The 18,776-nt window shown below is 46.1% G+C and overlaps 1 protein-coding gene across 1 annotated transcript in view; it reads left to right on the top strand.

The window, feature by feature from the left end:
- CDCP2 (CUB domain containing protein 2) overlaps positions 1–17,725 on the top strand; it is a 33,064-nt gene extending 15,339 nt beyond the window's left edge. Inside the window, exons 2-7 of the mRNA XM_006839870.1 lie at positions 703–1,050; positions 7,285–7,620; positions 8,626–9,010; positions 14,024–14,040; positions 14,088–14,266; positions 17,399–17,725. Of these exons, the coding sequence (XP_006839933.1) occupies positions 703–1,050; positions 7,285–7,620; positions 8,626–9,010; positions 14,024–14,040; positions 14,088–14,266; positions 17,399–17,725 (1,592 nt within the window). The remainder of the gene's footprint in view (positions 1–702; positions 1,051–7,284; positions 7,621–8,625; positions 9,011–14,023; positions 14,041–14,087; positions 14,267–17,398) is intronic.
- Positions 17,726–18,776: the final 1,051 nt, after the last annotated feature.

Here is an 18,776-nt window from a genome sequence, read left to right as displayed (position 1 = left end):
TTCCATTTGCTTTAGCATCTCTACAGTGGAGAGCAAGTTTCAGTATCTTTTCTGACATCCATTTTGACCTTTTCCTTCTTTCTTGTCTTCTTAATGACTTTTTTTGCTTTCTTTCTGTATGATGTTCTTGATGTCATCCCACAATTCTTCTGGTCTTCGATCTTTAGTGTTTAATGTATCAAATCTGTCCTCCAGATAATCTCTAAATTCAGGTGGGATATATTCAAGGTCATATTTTGGCTCTCGTGGACTTGTTTTCATTTTCTTCAGCTTCAGTAGGTGTTTCATCGAAAATTACAAACCACCCTGGCACTTCCTATTCCCTATTCCCACTTTATTTTTCTCCAGAGCACTTATCACTACTCAGTGTTTGCTGTATTTTACTTAACAGATTTGTTTTCTGCCTTCTCCATTAGCTTGTAAGCTCCACGAGAGAAGGGCCTTTTATTAAGTTTGTTCCTGTTTATCTCCAGCACCTAGAACAAGGCATAGAACTCTGACAATATTTTATGAGTGGATGAAACAAAGTTTCATAAATATTTGAAGAATGACTAATGAACACATGAACTGATACAAGGGCATGACTTCGCCCCTCCCCAGCCCCATTCTTTCCAAAGACCCAGTTTGCTGGGCTCACTGCCCTTGCCACTCTTACCCAAGACCCCAGCACCAACTCTGACCCATTTTTCCCTCTTGTTCCAGGTGTCAAATGTGGAGGTGTACTCTCAGCACCTTCTGGAAACTTCTCCAGCCCAAACTTCCCCAGGCTTTACCCCTATGATACAGAGTGCAGCTGGCTGATCGTGGTGGCTGAGGGCTCCTCTGTGCTGCTCACCTTCCATGCCTTCGACCTGGAGTATCACGACACCTGCAGTTTTGACTTCCTGGAGATCTACAATGGGGCCTCCGGAGACAAGGGCAACCTTCTGGGGAGGTTTTGTGGCCAGGTTCCCCCACCACCATTCTCCTCCTCGTGGCATGTCATGTCTGTCGTCTTCCACTCGGACAAGCATGTGGCCAGCCGTGGCTTTTCTGCAGGCTACCAGAAAGGTCAAGAAAGGACTTGTCAGTGGAGAGGGTGGCCCTTGGTGGAGGTGGGGAGGGCAGCAGGCTCTGGCTAGACTTACACAGTCTCAGCATCTTGGCATGTTAGGCTGCTCTGTAACCAGGATGATCCTGCTCTCGTAGTTTACTTTCATAACCACATCTTGGTAGTTGTGGGTTCCGAGCTTCATGGCGGTACACTAGATCTCCCGTCAGTATTCCTGGAGCCCCAGAGAGTCTCACTGTGCTCAGAAACAGCACTCTTGTGCTATTCTGCCTTTGTTCTTCTTATCCCGTGTCATGACATCAGAGCCACTGGAAAGTCACCACCCTGTTACTGCTGTTGATTCTTTCCGAGGTACCTCACTACTTCCCAGGCTCTGCAGTTTCCCCTCCTCCTCACAAGTCCTCAGGAGTGGAGGTACATGAGGGGCTGAGTGGGGCTGGTGGTCCTCTTCATCTTAAGGCCTTCCCTGAATACACCTCTTTTATTGTAGGTCCCTAAGCCCTCTGTTTGTCCCGGCTGAAAATCTGCCCTAAATCCAGATTGGGAACAGAATTTACCCTTTTTACTTATTCCTCCTTGTCCCCAGGTTTCTGTGCACAAACCTAAGCCTTTTCCCTTCTCCCTACATAGAAACCAAAGGCCCTATTCAGGTCAACTAAAGCAGATAAACAATTGCAGAGTCTCCTGGTTTTACAGAGCCCACCAGCAATAATCCAGGAGTACTCAGATGAAACATTGAGTCCCTGATATATTTGTAACCATCTATTTGAGTAGGTGTTGATTCATGGTGATTCCATATGTGTCAGAGTAGCACTGTGATCTGTAGCGTTTTTTAATGGCTAATTTTTCAGAAACAGACTGCCAGATCTTTCTTCTGAGATCCTTCTAGGTGAACTCAAACCTCTAACCTTTTTATAGGCGACACGCACATTAACCATTTGAACTACATCAAATACAAGAACCATAAATAAATTTTATTGTAGTTTTAGAATTTGTTGTTGTTGTTGTTAAGTGCCTTCGAGTCAGTTGTAACTTATAGAGACCCTGTATAGGGTTTCTAAGGAGTAGGTTTAAACCAATGATCTAGCAGTCCAATGCTTATCCTACAGCACCACACCAGGGCTCCTTTGAAATTTTAGACCCTGATATTTTTAGAATGATAGGACATCAAAGTCATAATATCATAGGCAATGTGTTCCAAGTTTTTAAAACAGAGTACCCTTATCTCAGATGGGACAATATGTGAATCCCTGACATATAAAAGAAATTAAGGCAGGGTTTTAGTGGTATGTGTTATTTTGTAAGTTCCTGTTTTTAACATTTACTTATTATAAGACAATCACTCTGAAACTTGCTCTAGAGCATATAAAAACTAAAGCAAATGAAAAAAATGAACAAGTAAAAGAGCTGAACAGAAAATTTCAAAGGGCAGCTTGAAAAGACAAAGTCAAGTGTTATAATGAAATGTGCAAAGACTTGGAGTCAGAAAACCAAAAGGGAAGAACAAACTCAGCATTTCTCAAGCTGAAAGAACTAAAGAAAAAATTCAAGACTTGACTTGCAATATTGAAGGATTCAATATAGAAAGCATCAAAAGAAGATGGATCCCCCTCTAAGACTGAAACACAAATGGAACACACGCGCAGGCGCATAAGCTTGCTGGTGACCACATTGGTCTACTGGTGATTGGAAGTGGGAGAAAGGCAGCAATGAAGATATGGGCTGAATTCAACCACATTCTAGAGATTCTCATCAACCTAGAGATGAGAAATTAGAGAGCATGGTTGTTGTTGTTGTTAGGTGCTATCGAGTCAGTACCGACTCATAGTGACCCTATGCACAACGGAATGAAACACTGCCCGATTCTGGGCCAACCTCACAATTGTTGCCACACTTGAGCATTTGATGCTGCCATTTTTCAGTCCATCTCGCTGGGGCTCTTCCTCTCTTTCTCTGACCTTACCAAACATGATATCCTGTTTGGCCATCCTGGTCTCCAAGGAGCACTCTGGCTGCACTTTTTCCAACACAGATCTGTTGGTTCTTTAGGCAGCCCATGGCACTTTCAATATTCTCCTCCAACACCATAACTCAAGGCCTGGGGATTCCTGAGCCCATGGACAAGGATATAGACACAGAGCACTAGAGCTTTGAGTGAAACGTCCAGCTGATATGAAGTGAGGGGAGATGCACAAGAACATCCAAACTTGCAGATAGCACCCATTTGACCTAGCTTGATGATCAGAACTCAACTAGAGGAAGATTAAAACATTTTTGATAAAGAAAACAAGTGTAAATTGCTACAATCTGAAGAACTTGACCTATACTTCTGGATGTAGTAACTCAAAATACCACCTGAGCGGGAAGGAGTTTTCACATCAAGTATCAATCCTATTCACTCTGTATACAGGGTAGATAGGGAAAGGCAACGTAGACATTGGCTACTTAAAATGAGGGGGCAATAAAGGCACGAAGTGACTGGCTTACAAGTTTTCAAGAGGAAGTTTAGTTTCAGAGTGTGCAGGGGAAAGTAGAACCCCCACTGAATAGTTTTCATCTTGTCTAGATGGAGCTCTGGAAGCATAGCAGTTACAAATCGGGCTGCGAACCACAAGGTCAGAAGTTTGAAACTACCAGCTGTTCCACGGGAGAAAGATGAGGCTTTCTGCTCCTGTAAAGATTTACAGCCTCGGAAACCCTGTACAGGGTCACTATGAATTGGAACTGCCTCCGCGGCACATAACCAACCAACAAGATGGGTTTAGTGAAAGGAGATGGGGATAAGATTCTTATGATTCAGTAGTGAGTAATTGTTACCATGACTAATTGCGATTATCACAACAGTTAAGGTAGAAGTTTTGTAACAAAAAGGGGGGAGTAGTTAATCTTACTAGGACCATCAAGGGAGAAGAGCATGAGTGGAATGTAGGACTCTAGGCAGAGAAGCAGTGACACCAGAGATGGAGGCAGAGATGAGGACATGGAGAGAGAGAGCAGCTGAGGACTCTAGACTAATGGAAAGAGGAAGGCTGTGTGCTGGTGGTCACGAGGCAGGCTTGCAGAATGTACCCTTTGGATGTTTAAATGATTATATATTCCTGAATGTTTTTGTGTGCATTCCAAAAAAAAGAGAAGGAAATACTGTTGAATGATGATGCATGGAGGAGATTGTAATCATTGCAATGAGATGCAATACAATAGGATGAGTAAAACTGATGTTCTCCCATGTAAACTGTCACTCAATTCACAATAAAAACTTAAAAAAAAAAAAAAAGAAAAGTATACACAGATCACTGTACCAAAAAGAAATGGATGATGTTCAACCATTTTAAGAAGTAGCATATGATCAAAAACAAATGGTATTGAAGGAAGAAGTCCAAGCTACGCAGAAGGCATTGGTGAAAAACAAGGCTCCAGGAATCGACAAAATACAAATTGAAATATTTCAACAAACTGATGCAGCCCTGGAGGAATTCCTTTGTCTCTGACAAGAAATTCCAGTCAATCAGTTGGAAGAGATCCATATTTGTGCCCATTCCAAAGAGAGGTGACCCAATGGAATATGGAAGTCATCTAACAATATCATTAATATCACATGTAAGAAAAATTATCCAGAAGATTTTCCCAAAACAGTTACAACAGTACATTGACAGGAAATGGCCAGAGGTTCAAGCTGGATTCAGAAGAGGATGTTGAACTATGGATATCATTGCTGATGTCAGATGGATCTTGGCTGAAAGCAGAGAATATCAGAAAGATGTTTACTTGAACTTTATTGACTATGCAAAGGCTTTCAACTGTGTGGATCATAACAAACTATGGATAACATTACCAAGTATGGGTATTTCAGAACACTTAATAGTGCTAATGAGGAACTTGTACATAGAATAAGAGGCAGTTGTTTAGACAGAACTAGAGGAACTGAATGGTTTAAAATCAAGAAATGTGTGCACCAGGGTAGTATTCTTTCACCATACTTATTCAGTCTGTATGCTGAGCAAATAATCCAAGAAATTGGATTATATGAAGAAGAACATGGCATCTGGAATGGAGGAAGACTCATGAACAACCTGTGATATACAGATGACACAACCTTGCTTGCTGAAGGTGAAGAGGACTTCAAATACTTACTGATGAAGATCAAAGTCCGCAGCCTTCAGTATGGGTTGCCCCTCAATGTAAATTAAACAAAAATCCTCACAATGGAGCCAAAAAATAACATCATGATAAATGGAGAAAAGATTGAAGTTGTCAAAGACTTCATTTTGCTTGGATCCACGATCAACACTCATGGAAGCAGCAGTCAAGAAATCAATGACATCTTTATTGCATTGGGCAAATTTGCTGCAAATGATCTCTTTAAAGTGTTGAAGAGCGAGATGTCAATTTGAGGACTAAGGCGCACCTGCCCTAAACCATGGTATTTTCAATAGCCTTATATGTATGCGAAAGTTGGACAGTGAATAAAGAAGACTGGAGAAGGATTGATGCATTTAAATTATGCTGTTGGAGATGAATATTAAAACTACTATGGACTGCCAGAAGAACAAACAAATCTGTGGGAGAAGTACAGCCAGAATGCTCTTTAGAAGCCAGGATGATGAGACTTCATCTCTCATACTTCAAACATGTTATCAGTAGAGACCAGTGTCTGGAGAAGGACATCATGCTTAGCAAAGTGGAAGGTCAGCAAAAAAGAGGAAGGCCCCCAATGAGACGGCTTGGCACAGTGGAAGAAACAATAGATTGAAGCGTATTTGTGCGGATGGTGCAAGAGCGGGCAGTGTTTCATTCTGCTATACATATGGTTGCAATGAGTTGGAACTGACTCAATGGCACCTAACAGTCACAACAAGACAATCGTTGAAAATAGAAGTCAATATTGATAGCCTCCATTGAGTTACATTTTGAAATATAAGGTATGTGACTGTGAGTGCTGTCTTTTAATTGCATTTTTAAAAAATGGTTTGAAATAAGCAGAGAACGAAATTTGCCCCACATACCTGCAGATGCCAAAGAACCACTGTGGAGCCCGGAGCACAGTTTGAAAGCCTAAAGATGTTAGCAATGGAAGAGATCTCAAAGGCCATCTAAACCTGCCCTCTCTTTTCACAAACAATACATCTGAGGCCCAGAGAGGGAATGTGCCGGCCCAATGTCACACAGTTGAAGTGGGCAGCACTGGAACAAGAAACTCAATCCCAGTGCTCCAGTCACACAGCCTGGTCATGGGGTGAGACTGGAATCTTGGGAAATATATCCCGACTGTCATAGCCCTCATCCTCACCTGCCTCCTGGTTCTCACCAGCATCTCAGACTCTACACAAGACTGAACCTTGTGGGTCAGATTCAGGAGGTCTTATGATCATTTTAGAATAAGACATTTTAGTCTCATTCACATGAGACTCAGAGAGGCTGGTTTACTTGCCCAGGGTCACACAGCTTACAAAAGGTATAACTGGGAGGACTCTTGTCTTCAGACTTCAAGCCTCTCTTTGCTTCATCAGATCCTCTCTAATCCTCAATTGTTTCATCTGTTCGAGATGTCTGATGACATGCCTGATCCAGGCACTTCAGCTCCTGTGCCTCCTGGCTTTTTAGGAGAGGGCAGTGAGGGGTCAGCTGGTCTCCCTGGCTTCAAGTCCTACTCTCCCAGCTACCAGCCAGGTGATGTGCTGTCAAGGCCCTGCCCATATCCCTTGGACTTTGTCACTTCAGTATGTTCCCACCAACCTCCACATCTCTGCTCAAGGGCTTTTTCCTAAGTAGGCAGGACATTCTTCCATCCCAACAACACTCTCTACTTGGACACTCAGGAGTTGGTGTAGCATCCATCGCCCACTTGTAGTCGGCTTGAGAATGCCCTTGAAGAGAGACAGCACCTCTTCTCCCCCGTCCCACTCCCTCCTTCCCGCCTGCACCTCCCACATAAATCTCTTGTGCTCAAATCCTTGTCTTAAGGACTGCCACAGGACAAACTCAAACACACACTGGTAAGTTGTGCAACTTTTCTGTACCTGTTGTCTCACCTGTAAAATGGGGAAAACAGCAGTGCATTCTTCCTGGAGCTATGGCAAGGGGGGTCAAATAGGGTGTAGGTGCCAAGTGAAATAATAATAAGGTTCCCATGAGACACTTGTGTAGGCAGCAGGTTGAGGGGAGTCGGATTCCTAAGGGAGGAGATTAGGGAACTGTGGGGAGAGAAACATCAATCTGAGCGGGCTCCCTTGCAGATGTGTGCGGTGGTGTCCTGACGGGCCTGTCGGGGGTCCTCACCAGCCCTGAGTACCCCAGCAATTACCCCAACAATGTGGAGTGTCGCTGGGTGATCCGGGCCACTGGCCCTGCCACCATCAAGCTGGTGTTCATGGACTTCCAGGTGGAGGGAAATGCAGAGTGCACCTATGACTACGTGGCTGTGCTTGGGGGGCCAGGTCCTGCCCATGGACACCATTACTGTGGTAGCACCAGGCCCCCCACTCTTGTGTCCATGGGCCATGAGCTACAGGTGGTCTTCAAGTCTGACTTCAACATTGGAGGCCGGGGCTTCAAGGCCTACTATTTCTCAGGTAGGAGGGGCTGAACTATACCTGCAAATCCCCCTGGGCATTCGGGGGGTGGGGAGCTCCCGTCTCTCTAGTTTGCTTACAGGGGTCACCCTTTCCCACCTGGGGTGTTGTGCCCTCTCTTTATTCTCAGCCTCGAGTGCTCGAGCACATCCTACCCTGCTTGGCCAAAATCAAGACCTAAGCATGTCACCTTCTCTGTGAAGACTTTCCCAATTAACTCAGAATTCATTCCTTCTGTAGACTCCCTCTAGACGTTTGCTCTAACATTGAGTTAATGTTTACTCTACCACTGTGTATACCGTTTGCTTGTCCACTTCCGCTGCTTGATGTGAGTTCTTTATGGGCCTTTCTTTGTACCTGGCACATAGTAGGCACTCAACTAATGTTTGTAGAAATGAGTGAGACCACCTCGGGGAGTTCTGATTCTAGTGAGAGAGATGGATATGGAAACCGACAATGACAATGACAACCATCTTGGTCTGTGCTGTGTAACAGGAAGCCTCATGGTGACTTGCTGGCAGAGGAGAGAATTGAGCAGTGACTTGAAGGAGCTAGCCAGTGGCAGAAGGAAGGGGAGAGTGTGCCAAGCAGGGGAACAGAATGCACAGAAGTATGAAGGATGGCGAGGAGGGTTTGGTACTTCTAGTACCCAGTATTTGCTGAGGTTGGAATGTAGGGATGATAAAGGGCAGTGAGAAAAGGAGCAAGACTGGGTCACAGATCACCTTGTCTGCCAAGCCAGAGAGTTTGGATTCAACCCTGAGGACAGGAATTAGGTATTATTATTGAATTCTTAAGTGGCCAGCCCTCTCTGGAGACTGTCAGTTGGAATGAGCGTCCCAGTTCCCAGTTGGCTTCAGTTTAAAGCAGCCTTTGGGGTCAGTTGTCTTGTTTGGTGCAGAGGTGGCTTTAGGACCTCCTTAGCACCTGCTGCTGAACCTGTAGTGCAGAGGGTGACAGCCTGCACCTGACCACCATTCCTTCCACTCCCCTCTCCCTGCCCAGGAGAATGCCAGGAGGTATACACATCCATGCGTGGCAACTTCTCCAGCCCACGTTACCCCAGCTCCTACCCCAACAATATCCGGTGCCACTGGACCGTCCGTCTGCCTGCCGGCTACCGGATCAAGATCTTCTTCCTGGACCTGGACCTGGAGGGGCCCAACAGCCTGACCAGGACCTGTGACTTTGACCATCTGGTGGCCTTTGATGGGGCCAGTGAGGAGGCACCCCTGCTAGGAAGTTGGTGTGGCCACCGCCTGCCACCACCTGTCACCTCCAGCCTCAACCAGCTCTTGCTCCTGCTGCACACGGACCTCAGCACCACCCGCAGAGGTTTCTCTGTGGCCTACATAGGAGGTCAGCTGGGCTGGAGGGAGTGGGCACGCTGGTGGGGAAGGCCAGTCAAGGGTCCCAGATCTTTATAGGCTCCTTCCTCAGCCCACCAACTGGTCCCACCACTTCTTGGGTAGCTACAACTGCCCACAACTCCCCTGGGGTCCTCTTTTTCAGAGTCCCATTCCATGATCCTGAATTCCAGTAGTGTAAACTGTTAAGTACTTGGCTACTAACAAAGGTTAGTGGTTCACGTCCACCCAGAGGCACCTTCAAAGAAAGGCCTGGTGATCTACTTTCGGAAGGTCACAACCACCGAAACCCCATGGAACTCAGTTATCTTCTGACTCACATGAGGTTCCCATGAGTTGTAATCAATTCATTGGCAATTGGTTTTTCTGACTCTTTCCCCCATGGCATCCCTAGCAATGGTTTTATCAACAGCAACAGAAATCCTGACAGGAGCTTGAAGGAACAGTGCTTGTTTTCCTTGCATAGCAAGAACTCTTAAGCTAGGCAGCTGCTACGCTGATATCTCTGGGATTCGCTTGGTCTTCCCCTCGTGGTTGCAAGATGGCTGCCACAACTCCAGGCATCATGCTCATGTTCATTGCCGAAAGGAGAAATGCCACCTCTTCCCTCCTCCCACACCCTTCTTGGGCCCCAGGCCCAGAGATGCCTGTGCTCTGGACTAATTTCTGGCCAGATCTAAGCTCCTCGTGGGATACATGTGGAAAAGATTTGTTGTGATCATATAAGCAGTCAGTGGTATGGCCAGGACTAGAACTCACTTCCCTTCCTTTGCATTTGTCTGCCTTATCTAGGACTGCTGTTACAGAAATACTACAAGTGGATGGCTTTCTAGAACAGAAATTTCATCAGGGCGCCGGCTCTAGGGGAAGGTTCTCTGTTGGCTCTGAAAGAAAATCCTGTTTCAGCCTCTATCACCCAGCATTCCTTGGTGCTCTTCCTGTGGCATTGTTTGTGCTCCTCCTGTGTCTAATCTGCTCTTTTTATATCTCACAAGTGATTAGGTTTATGACACTTCCTACACTGAATGGCTACATTACCATAGCAAAGAACACCCTCTCCCCAAATGGCCTTACAGTCACAGGTATGTTGCTGTGATTGGATGCTATTAAGTCAAGTCAGACTCAATAGCGGCCCCATGTGATTGATTACAACTGTGCTCCATAAGGTTTTCTAGCGCTGTGGGTTAATGCACCAGGCGGCAAAGCTGTTTGAACTACAAGGTCGGTGGTTCAAGCTCACCAGCTGCTTCTCGGAAACCCTATACAGGAACCGACTCATTTAACAACAACAATGTTCATGGACTGCTGGTGTGGTGCTGTAGGACTGCTAACCCTAAGGTCAGTGGTTCAAACCCACCCACTGTTCCTTGGAAACCCTATACAGGGTCCCTACAAGTCACTTAACAACAACAAGCTCTGGTGATACAGTGGTTAAGCACTTGGCTGCTAACGGAAAGGTCAGCAGTTGGAACCCACGAGAGCCTCTCCATGGGAGAAAGGTGTGGCTGGAAGTCTGCTTCTGTAAAGGTTTCAGCCTTGGACTCCGCAGGGCCGTTTTACTCTGTCCTAGACCGTAAAGATTTACACCCTCGGAAACCCTGTACAGGGTCGCTATGGGTCGGAACCGACTCGACGGCACTTAACAACAACAACAACAAGAGCGTTGCTGTGAGCTGGACTATACACACAGTGGGAAGTGGGGTTTGTGTGGATTGCCAGGTATCTCTCCTGCAGAGCCACTAGGTAGCTTAAGCAGCCAGTGTGTGCTTAGCAGTTGAGCACTTAACTGTTGCATCATCAGGGCCCCTTTCCACAGGTATAGAGCTTAGGATTCCAACATGTATTTTGTGGGAGCACAGTACAGTACATACCATGCAGGGCCCAGGGGATGGGAGGCCAGGGCTGAGCTCAGATCAATGCTGTCATTTCCTTACTTTGACCAGCCATGGGGCTAAGGAATGTGGTGATGAACTGAGACTCCAAGGACATCTGGCTGGGGGTGGATTGTTCCCCTGAGGAGCTTCAGGTCTGTCCAGCAGCCAAAAGGTCTTTCCTCTTTCCTCATCCCACACAAGAGCTGGGCCACAGGGACGGGAAGATTAGAGCTGCAGTGAGCTACCAGTAACCAGCTACTGTCCAGTCAGAATAGAACTGGGCTCCGGAGCTTTTGGAAGTAGATCACCAGGGTATTCTCTGGGTGGACTTGAACTGCCAGCCTATTGGTTATCAGCTGAAGATGTTAAATAAAGCTAGTGGCAGAGAGGTGATGAGGTCTCAGTCAACTCCATTCACAAACTGGTGGAGGAGAGTTAGAGGACCCCAATCCATGCCCCTCTGCAGAGCACTCCCCTAATCGGACAAGAGCTCAGAAAGTCAGGCTCCCTTGGGCTAGTTGGCATGTAATTTTCTCTCTTCAAGTCTCAGTGTTTCTACCTTTGGTGCTGAAAGTCTGAATGAATTCCGGGCTCAGACTTTTCCCTAGCTCTGTGTGATGCTGGACCACCCTTATCCTTGTCTGTGTCTCTAGAGACTGGGGGTAGGACAGTTCTAACCTGGCTTCTGTGTCAGGGGCTTCAGTGTGCTAGCCTCTCCACCCCCACTGCTGCCTCCTGCCCACATCCCAGTGGGAGCCCGGGGTCAGACAGGGGCTCACTCACAGGCAAGGCTCCAGCTGCGGCTGGGCTGCAGGCGGCCTTCCCACTGGGAGGGTGGCCTCGGCATCAATCAGGGGTGACACACAGTTCAGCGCCACCGCCATCATCGTGGGAGACGGCAGGCCCATAAATCCCTGACTGCCCAGACACCAAGGGCTGAAATATGTCTGAGGCATTTCCCATAGAGGGATGGAGAGTCTCAGGGCTCTGCCTCTTGGCTCTCTCTCCTTTACCCAGTCTCTAGTCACCCCCTTTCCTCCCTATACCCCACTCCCTCCTCATACACACTGCATACACACACACACACACACACACACACACTTGTGTGCTCCCACCAGTGAGCAGCCAAACAGAGTGGAGAGACCACAGTCTTTGGAAGGTTACAGTCACAGCTTGGAGAGTAAACAATGCTGCCACCTCTCAGGGTTTCTGATTCCAGAACTGAAATGAGTTTAGTCATACCCCCCTTAAGGGATCATTGTGGGGAGGGAAAGCAAGGCTATCCCTTAGCACCCTTTTAAACATGGCGGCTCCTCCCCATCCCATCTGCTCTCCCCTGTCTTCGTTGCTTGATTTTCCTCCAGAGCACTTTCTATATTTGTTGTTATTGTTGTTAGGTACCGTCAGTCAGTTCTTACTCACAGCGACCTTATGCACAACATACATATTTTTAATAATTTATTTTATTTTGTTGTTGAGAATGTTGTTGTTGTTGTTGTTGTTAAGTGCCGTGGAGTCGGTTCCGACTCATAGCGACCCTGTACAGGGTTTCTGAGGCTGTAAATCTTAACGGGAGCAGAAAGCCTCATCTTTCTCCCGCGGAGCAGCTGGTAGTTTCGAACTGCTGACCTTGCGGTTTGCAGCCCGATTCGTAACCACTACGCTACCAGAGCTCCTTTGTTGAGAATAGACACAGCAAAACATACACCAGTTCAACAGTTTCTACATGTACAATTGAGTGACACGGATTATATTGTTTGCATTGTGTAACTATTCTTTTTCTGAGTTGTTCCTCCTCGCTTACCACAAAGTCACTGTTCCCTAAGATTCCTATCTAATTTTTCACATTGTTGTTATTCATTTGATTTCACATAGGTAGGTCTTAAAAGAACATAATGCTCAAGGCAGACCTTTTTATTAGTTAAGCTAACCTATTGTTTAGTTCAGCATGGATTAACACAGTGGTTACAATAAAGGGGTCAAATATAACAACAGTTGTGGGATGGCACAGGACTAGGCAGTGTTTCATTCTGTCATGCAGAAAGGAAGATGCTATGAGTCAGAGCCAATTTGATGGCACCTAAGGAGCTCTGGTAGTAGTATAGTGGTTATGAATCAGGCTGCTAACCTCAAGGTCAGCAGTTCGAAACTACCAGCTGTTCTGCGGGAGAAAGATGAGGCATTCTGCTCCCGTAAAGATTTACAGCCTCGGAAACCCTGTACAGGGTCGCTATGAGTCGGAACCAACTCTACGGCACATAACCACCACCAAGAACAGTAATAGCACCTAACTATACCAGCAACATTGGTTTTAAGAGGACTTCAGGGTATTTTTGGTTTAAGATTTAAAGAGTATATCAGGACAATAGTTGCTGGGGTTCATTCAGCTTCCACGACTTCAAAAATTCTGTGAGAATTTGACATTCTGTTTTGAATTTTCCCCCTTCTGATGAGAATTCTTCTATAGAATCTTTGATCAAAATGTTCAGGAATGGCCGCTAGGCACAATTCAGTTCTTCTGGTCTCATGGCAAACGAGGCCAATTAGCCACACATCCATTTCTTCCTGTAGTACCCCCTCCTCCAACGAGAATATGAATTCCCTATATTCATTGCCCCCTTCTCCAACTAGGGAGTCCTGGTGTGGCGCTGTGGGTTAACGCACCAGACTGCAAAGCTGTTTGAACTGCACGGTTGGTGGTTTAAGCTTACCAGCTGCTCCTCGGAAACCCTATACAGGGTCGCTATGGGTCAAAACCGACTCGACAGCACTTCACAACAAACTTCCAACTAGAATATGAGTTCTAGAAGGGCAGGGTGTTGGGGCTGTTCTTTTTTATTTTGTCATTTCTGTATCTGTGGCACGTAGAATAGTGCTTGTATATAGTAGGTTATCAATAAGTACTTTGTTAAATTATTGAATGAACAAATGGTTGAATGGTAAAATGATCAGCAAAGAGAGTTTTTATTGTGACTAAGGAATAGACACCTGCCAAGATCTGTGCTGGGCTCAGAGGATGCTGACTTAGGCATGGTGCCTGCCCTAGGGGAGCTCACAGTCTGATGGCGTTAAGTGGAACGACACATATAAAGTACACTGTGCATAAGACTGCATAAGAGCCTTCTACACTCGGGATCCGATTCCCCCATCCACCACCTTTAGGCCTGGGGAGAACGGAGGTGAGACTGTTTGCCTGTAGCCTCTAGCACCTCCCTCTCATCCCCAGTGGTGCCCATGAACGTGAGCTGCTCCCGCAAGTATGTCCAGATCCTGATCTCGGCGCAAACACTGGCTCCATTGGAGCGGACCAAGGTCTACCTGGGCAGCCGGAGCTGTGCTGCCCAGGAAGTCGGCAGCAACTTCAGGATCCAGGCCCGTTTTGACACCTGTGGTACTGAGTCTCAGGTACGGGGGCTGGGGAGAAGGGTCAGCCACAAGGGAGGGGCTCTGACCTCAGCTGAAAGGCAACGGCCATTGTAGAGATCTTCTCTCTTTCTGGCTCTGTGACTGTTCAAGGCTGGGTGCAGAACTTAGCCTTCCGTGGTCTCACCTCAATTCACTTGCTCAGAGTAGATGCAATGAAGAATAGAAATAGGGGACAAAGGAGAGGGGCCCCACTGCATATCCCAGCCACAACCTAAAGCCTCCTCCTGCCTATCCCTTCCCCAGCCTTGAAATTCACATCCATCTCTGAGCCTCTGAGCTAAAAAAAACAACCCAACACAAAGGGGCCTTACAAGTAAAAGGCTATATACCTCCTTCAAGGACAGCTCTGTGTGTGTGTGAGAAGAATGAATTTCTTTTACTATCCTTAGATTTTGAAGACTATGAACCCAGAGTCAGGGTCTCAGATATGTTTGTTCTCTTAAGGACAGGTCAGGAAGGGCAGTGGGAACAGAAAAAAGGAACAGTAGCCTCCGTCTGAGAGACAACCCAGCCTTGGTATCCAGGGGAATTTGCCAGACTGGTTTGGCAGAAATCACATGACTGGCAGGAGGCCCCCATCCTTAACAGTAGCCAAGTGTGCCCTTGGCCCCTCTAGTCTTTCCCTCTGCCTTCCAAAGCCTTCTTTGACCCATGAAAAGAAGAAAGTAGGGGGATTCATCCTAACCACCTACATAGTCCATGCTTACCCCACTCCACACCCAAAATCCCCCTCCCCTGCTAGAATTTTTTTTAGGATAGAACCACATTCCATAGATTCACAAAATAATGGAGACAAGGAATTCCAGAAGCAGGGAATCATGAAATCCTAGAAGCAAGAACTCACAGATTTCCAGAATCACAGAATCTCAGAATCACCATCAGAACTCAGAATCATAGACTTCTCAAATCAATGTAACTGTAACCTTGGAAACAAAGAATCTGAGAATCTTAGACTCTCAGTGTAATCCTGCTAAACTTCCATGAGGAAGTCTTTGCATAGAGTTGTTTTCAAAGCAGTGTAATGTGAGTGGTCAAAAGCAAATTTTAAAAAGTCATTCCAAACTTTTCCTACATCTCTTAAAATCATTATAGACTTGATTGTCTTTCCTTCTCTCCTCAAGCCTCTCATTCATCATCCAAACCCCTGAAATTTTCTTCCACCCCAGCCTCTGTGATGCCCCACCCTCCCTTTTATAGACATTTATTTTGTCCCATTTACTAAATCCTCTTCCACTCTCAAATCTTGTCTTTCTTTGCTCACTTATCATAAAATCCAGGTGGCAAGTTCTCAGAGGGTGGGATGGCAAATGGGCTGAGAGAAAAAATGTGGAAGGGTCTTTTGAGGAACACGGACTCAGAGCCCTTGGAAATCCAAAGTTGGAAGAGACCTAAAATGTCCCCTAATCCTCCACTCTCCTGAGTTGTGACTCCCCTTCACACTCTTAACTTAGTCACTTGGTCTCCAGTGACGGGCACTTCCTACTCCTTAAGGCTGCTGGCTCCTATAGCAGGTAGCTTCAATTTTTAAAAGCCCCATGTCACAAGTTCCATGTGCAGCTACAGATTTGTGGTGGGTGGGAAGAGTAGCCCTGCATCACTACAGCCACCCTCTCCAGACCACACCAAGTGGCCCATCATAATGCTGCTGCCCCTCACTGTCTGGCTCAGCCACTCCATAATCTCTAGGTGACTTGACTCTAGCCTCCCTCACCTGTGGAGATGTGGAGGGCAACAGTGTACCAGGTCCCCCACATCTAGCTGCTCAATTACTCTTCCCAGCCTTAGGGTGATGCTACTGGGTGACCACAGAATCAGAGGCAAGACATCTGCCCCCAACATAATTGGAAGAAAAGATTCCAGAAGGAAGATCACGCAGCACCTGCGACAGACTTTCTAAATAGGAAACAGGAGGCTTGGCATCTGGACTTAGCTCTGAACAAGTTATCAGCCTTGTGGGGCCTTCGTAGTCACAGCTGTAAAATTGCCAAGGAAGAGGGATGGAACTATAAGTTCTGGAAAGGCCTCTTTAGTTCCACATTCTTAAGCTAAGAACACAGTTAAGAGTTGGACAGATCTGGGTGAGAATATGGTTTCTGACATGTGCATGCTGTCTGACCTCAGACAAGAGATTTAACCTTTGGGCCTCAGTTTTCTCGTTTGTAAAATGGGAGTATTCATACTATCAATTAGAAAGGAATTAAATAAGATAATGCACTTAAAACACAGCGCCTGTGGAACTTGGTAGAAGTACCTTAGAGGGACACCAACAATTTTAACTCAATTACACCTAAATGTTGGTGGTTCGAACCCACCCAGAGGCACCATGGAAGAAAGGTCTAGCAATCTGCTTCTGTAAAGCTAACAGTCAAGAAAACTCTATGGAGCAGTTCTACTTTTTAACACATGAGGTTGCCGTGAGTCAGGATCAACTCGATGGCAACAGATTTGTTTTTGTTTATATTTGGTTGTTGTTGTTGTCAGGTGCCATCGAGTCGGTAGAACTTGGCAAACGTCCTCCAAATGAGAGCTTTTATTATTACTGTTACTCTATCTTTCATAGACCTCATCTTCTTGAAGCCAGAGAAAGCTTAGGCCCAGTAAATCTGATACTCTTCCTCTCTTCCTCCAGACATCTTCTTACTCTCATTAAAAATAAAAAAATAAAGTTGCTATTAAATTGGTTCTGACTCATGGTGATTCCATATGTGTCAGAGTAGAACTGCTGTATAGGTTTTTTTTGTTGTTGTTAAGTGCTGTCAAATTGGTTCTGACCCACAGCAAACCTGTATAAGGTTTCTGAGGAGCGGTTAGTAGGTTTGAACAGCCAAACTTAGTGGCTGATTTTTCAGATGTAGATAGCCAGGCCTTTCTTCTGCAGTGTTCCTGAATGGACTCAAGCCTCCAACCTTCTGATTAATAGTTGAGAACGTTAACTGCACCACCCAGAGACTCTCCTCACCTTCTTTTATAGACGGGGACACTAAGGCTCAGAATGGGAAGGGAGTCGGTGACCCAGATGGGGCAGGAAGGTTTCTGGGGCTCTGCTCCCTTAGGAAACAGGATCAGCTCAGGCCCCTCCAGGTTTGACTGAATGCTCTCGTGTGTCCACAGAGAAGGAACAACACTTCAGTAATCGTCAGCGTGCTGTACATCGACTTCTCGACCAGTGAGCAGGACGACATCCATGAGTACGAGGTCCTCTGTGAGCCACGGCGCAAGGAGGCGTCTGTCCACCTGCTGTCTGGCTCAGATTGGCTTGGGCCCTATGCTGCCACTGTGGAGCACCTTCAGGAAGCACCACCCAGGGCCGAGATGGATACACTGGAAAGCCGGGTGGCCATGGTGGCCCAGGACACCAGTGACATCATTTTCCTGGGCCTTTGCATCCTGGCTGGAGTCCTCATGGTCATTGCCATTGTGGTCCTGATGCTGCTGTGAACAAGGGCAGGATGGGGCCTTGCTAACTTGTTGGGAACCTTGGGCAAGATTAATCATGCATTTCATGTTGGAATTTTCCCTTAAATATCTTGTGATCTTTGACTGAAAAGCTGACTGAAATTCTAGGTATCTGTTTCCTCACTCTCAGATGAGCTCTTTGGAGCCCTCTGTGCCTTCTCCTGCCATTCACTCTGAGCTTCTCCAAACCACCTCCATCTTTCTAAAGTTCCTCACAGGAGCAGGCTGGAGATCATAACTCTTCCCAATGAGAAGAACTCTGGGATCTTCTTGTCAATTGGTCCACCGTTTCCCAGAGCACTGCATATATATCAAGGAGTGAGGCAATCTTGCTCATAAAAAATAAACACAACTTCAAAATTAATGGATAATATGCTACTTATTTCCCTGTTTCCCTATATATTTATATAATGAATCACTCAAGTGAGTCCTTGCATAATTACAGAAATTACCAAATTGACCCTGCTGACCATGGGTATCAATTAAGGAAAATTGTAGTTCAATTACAATTCATTCAACAACCCAACAAAGCTTCACTGATTTCCATCTCTATGACAGGTGTTGTGCCAGGCTCTAGGCATAAGTCATAAATCAGATGAGGTTCCTGCTCTCACGATGCTTACAGTCTGGTATAGTGTAACTAGGCAGGGAGAAAGCGCAGCTGAACTGGTAACTTTGAGAAAGCTAAAGGGAGAAGAATCAACAAAGTAAGAAACAAAACTGAAGTAAGGGATGAACAATTGCCTGGACATTAGGAGACTTGGGTTCAAACCCTGTTGTTCAGTGCTGCCTAATTGGTTCTGACTCATAGCGATCCTGTATAAGGTTTCCAAGGAGCAGTTGATGGGCTTGAACCACACTGACTTTGTGGTTAGCAGTCCAGTTGTTATCCTACAGCACCACACCTGGACTCCTTAGTATCGTCTTATTCATTGTGTGAGTCTGGGCAAGTCACTTTGATTCCCTGAGGCTTGATTGCTCCATCTACAAAATGGGAGTTTTCTGTGAGGATGTAGCAGCATAACAGATTAGG

Source organism: Chrysochloris asiatica, unplaced genomic scaffold (genome assembly GCF_000296735.1).
Source record: "Chrysochloris asiatica unplaced genomic scaffold, ChrAsi1.0 scaffold00026, whole genome shotgun sequence".
Lineage (NCBI taxonomy): Eukaryota > Metazoa > Chordata > Mammalia > Afrosoricida > Chrysochloridae > Chrysochloris > Chrysochloris asiatica.
This window is presented reverse-complemented; position numbering and strand designations above follow the sequence as displayed.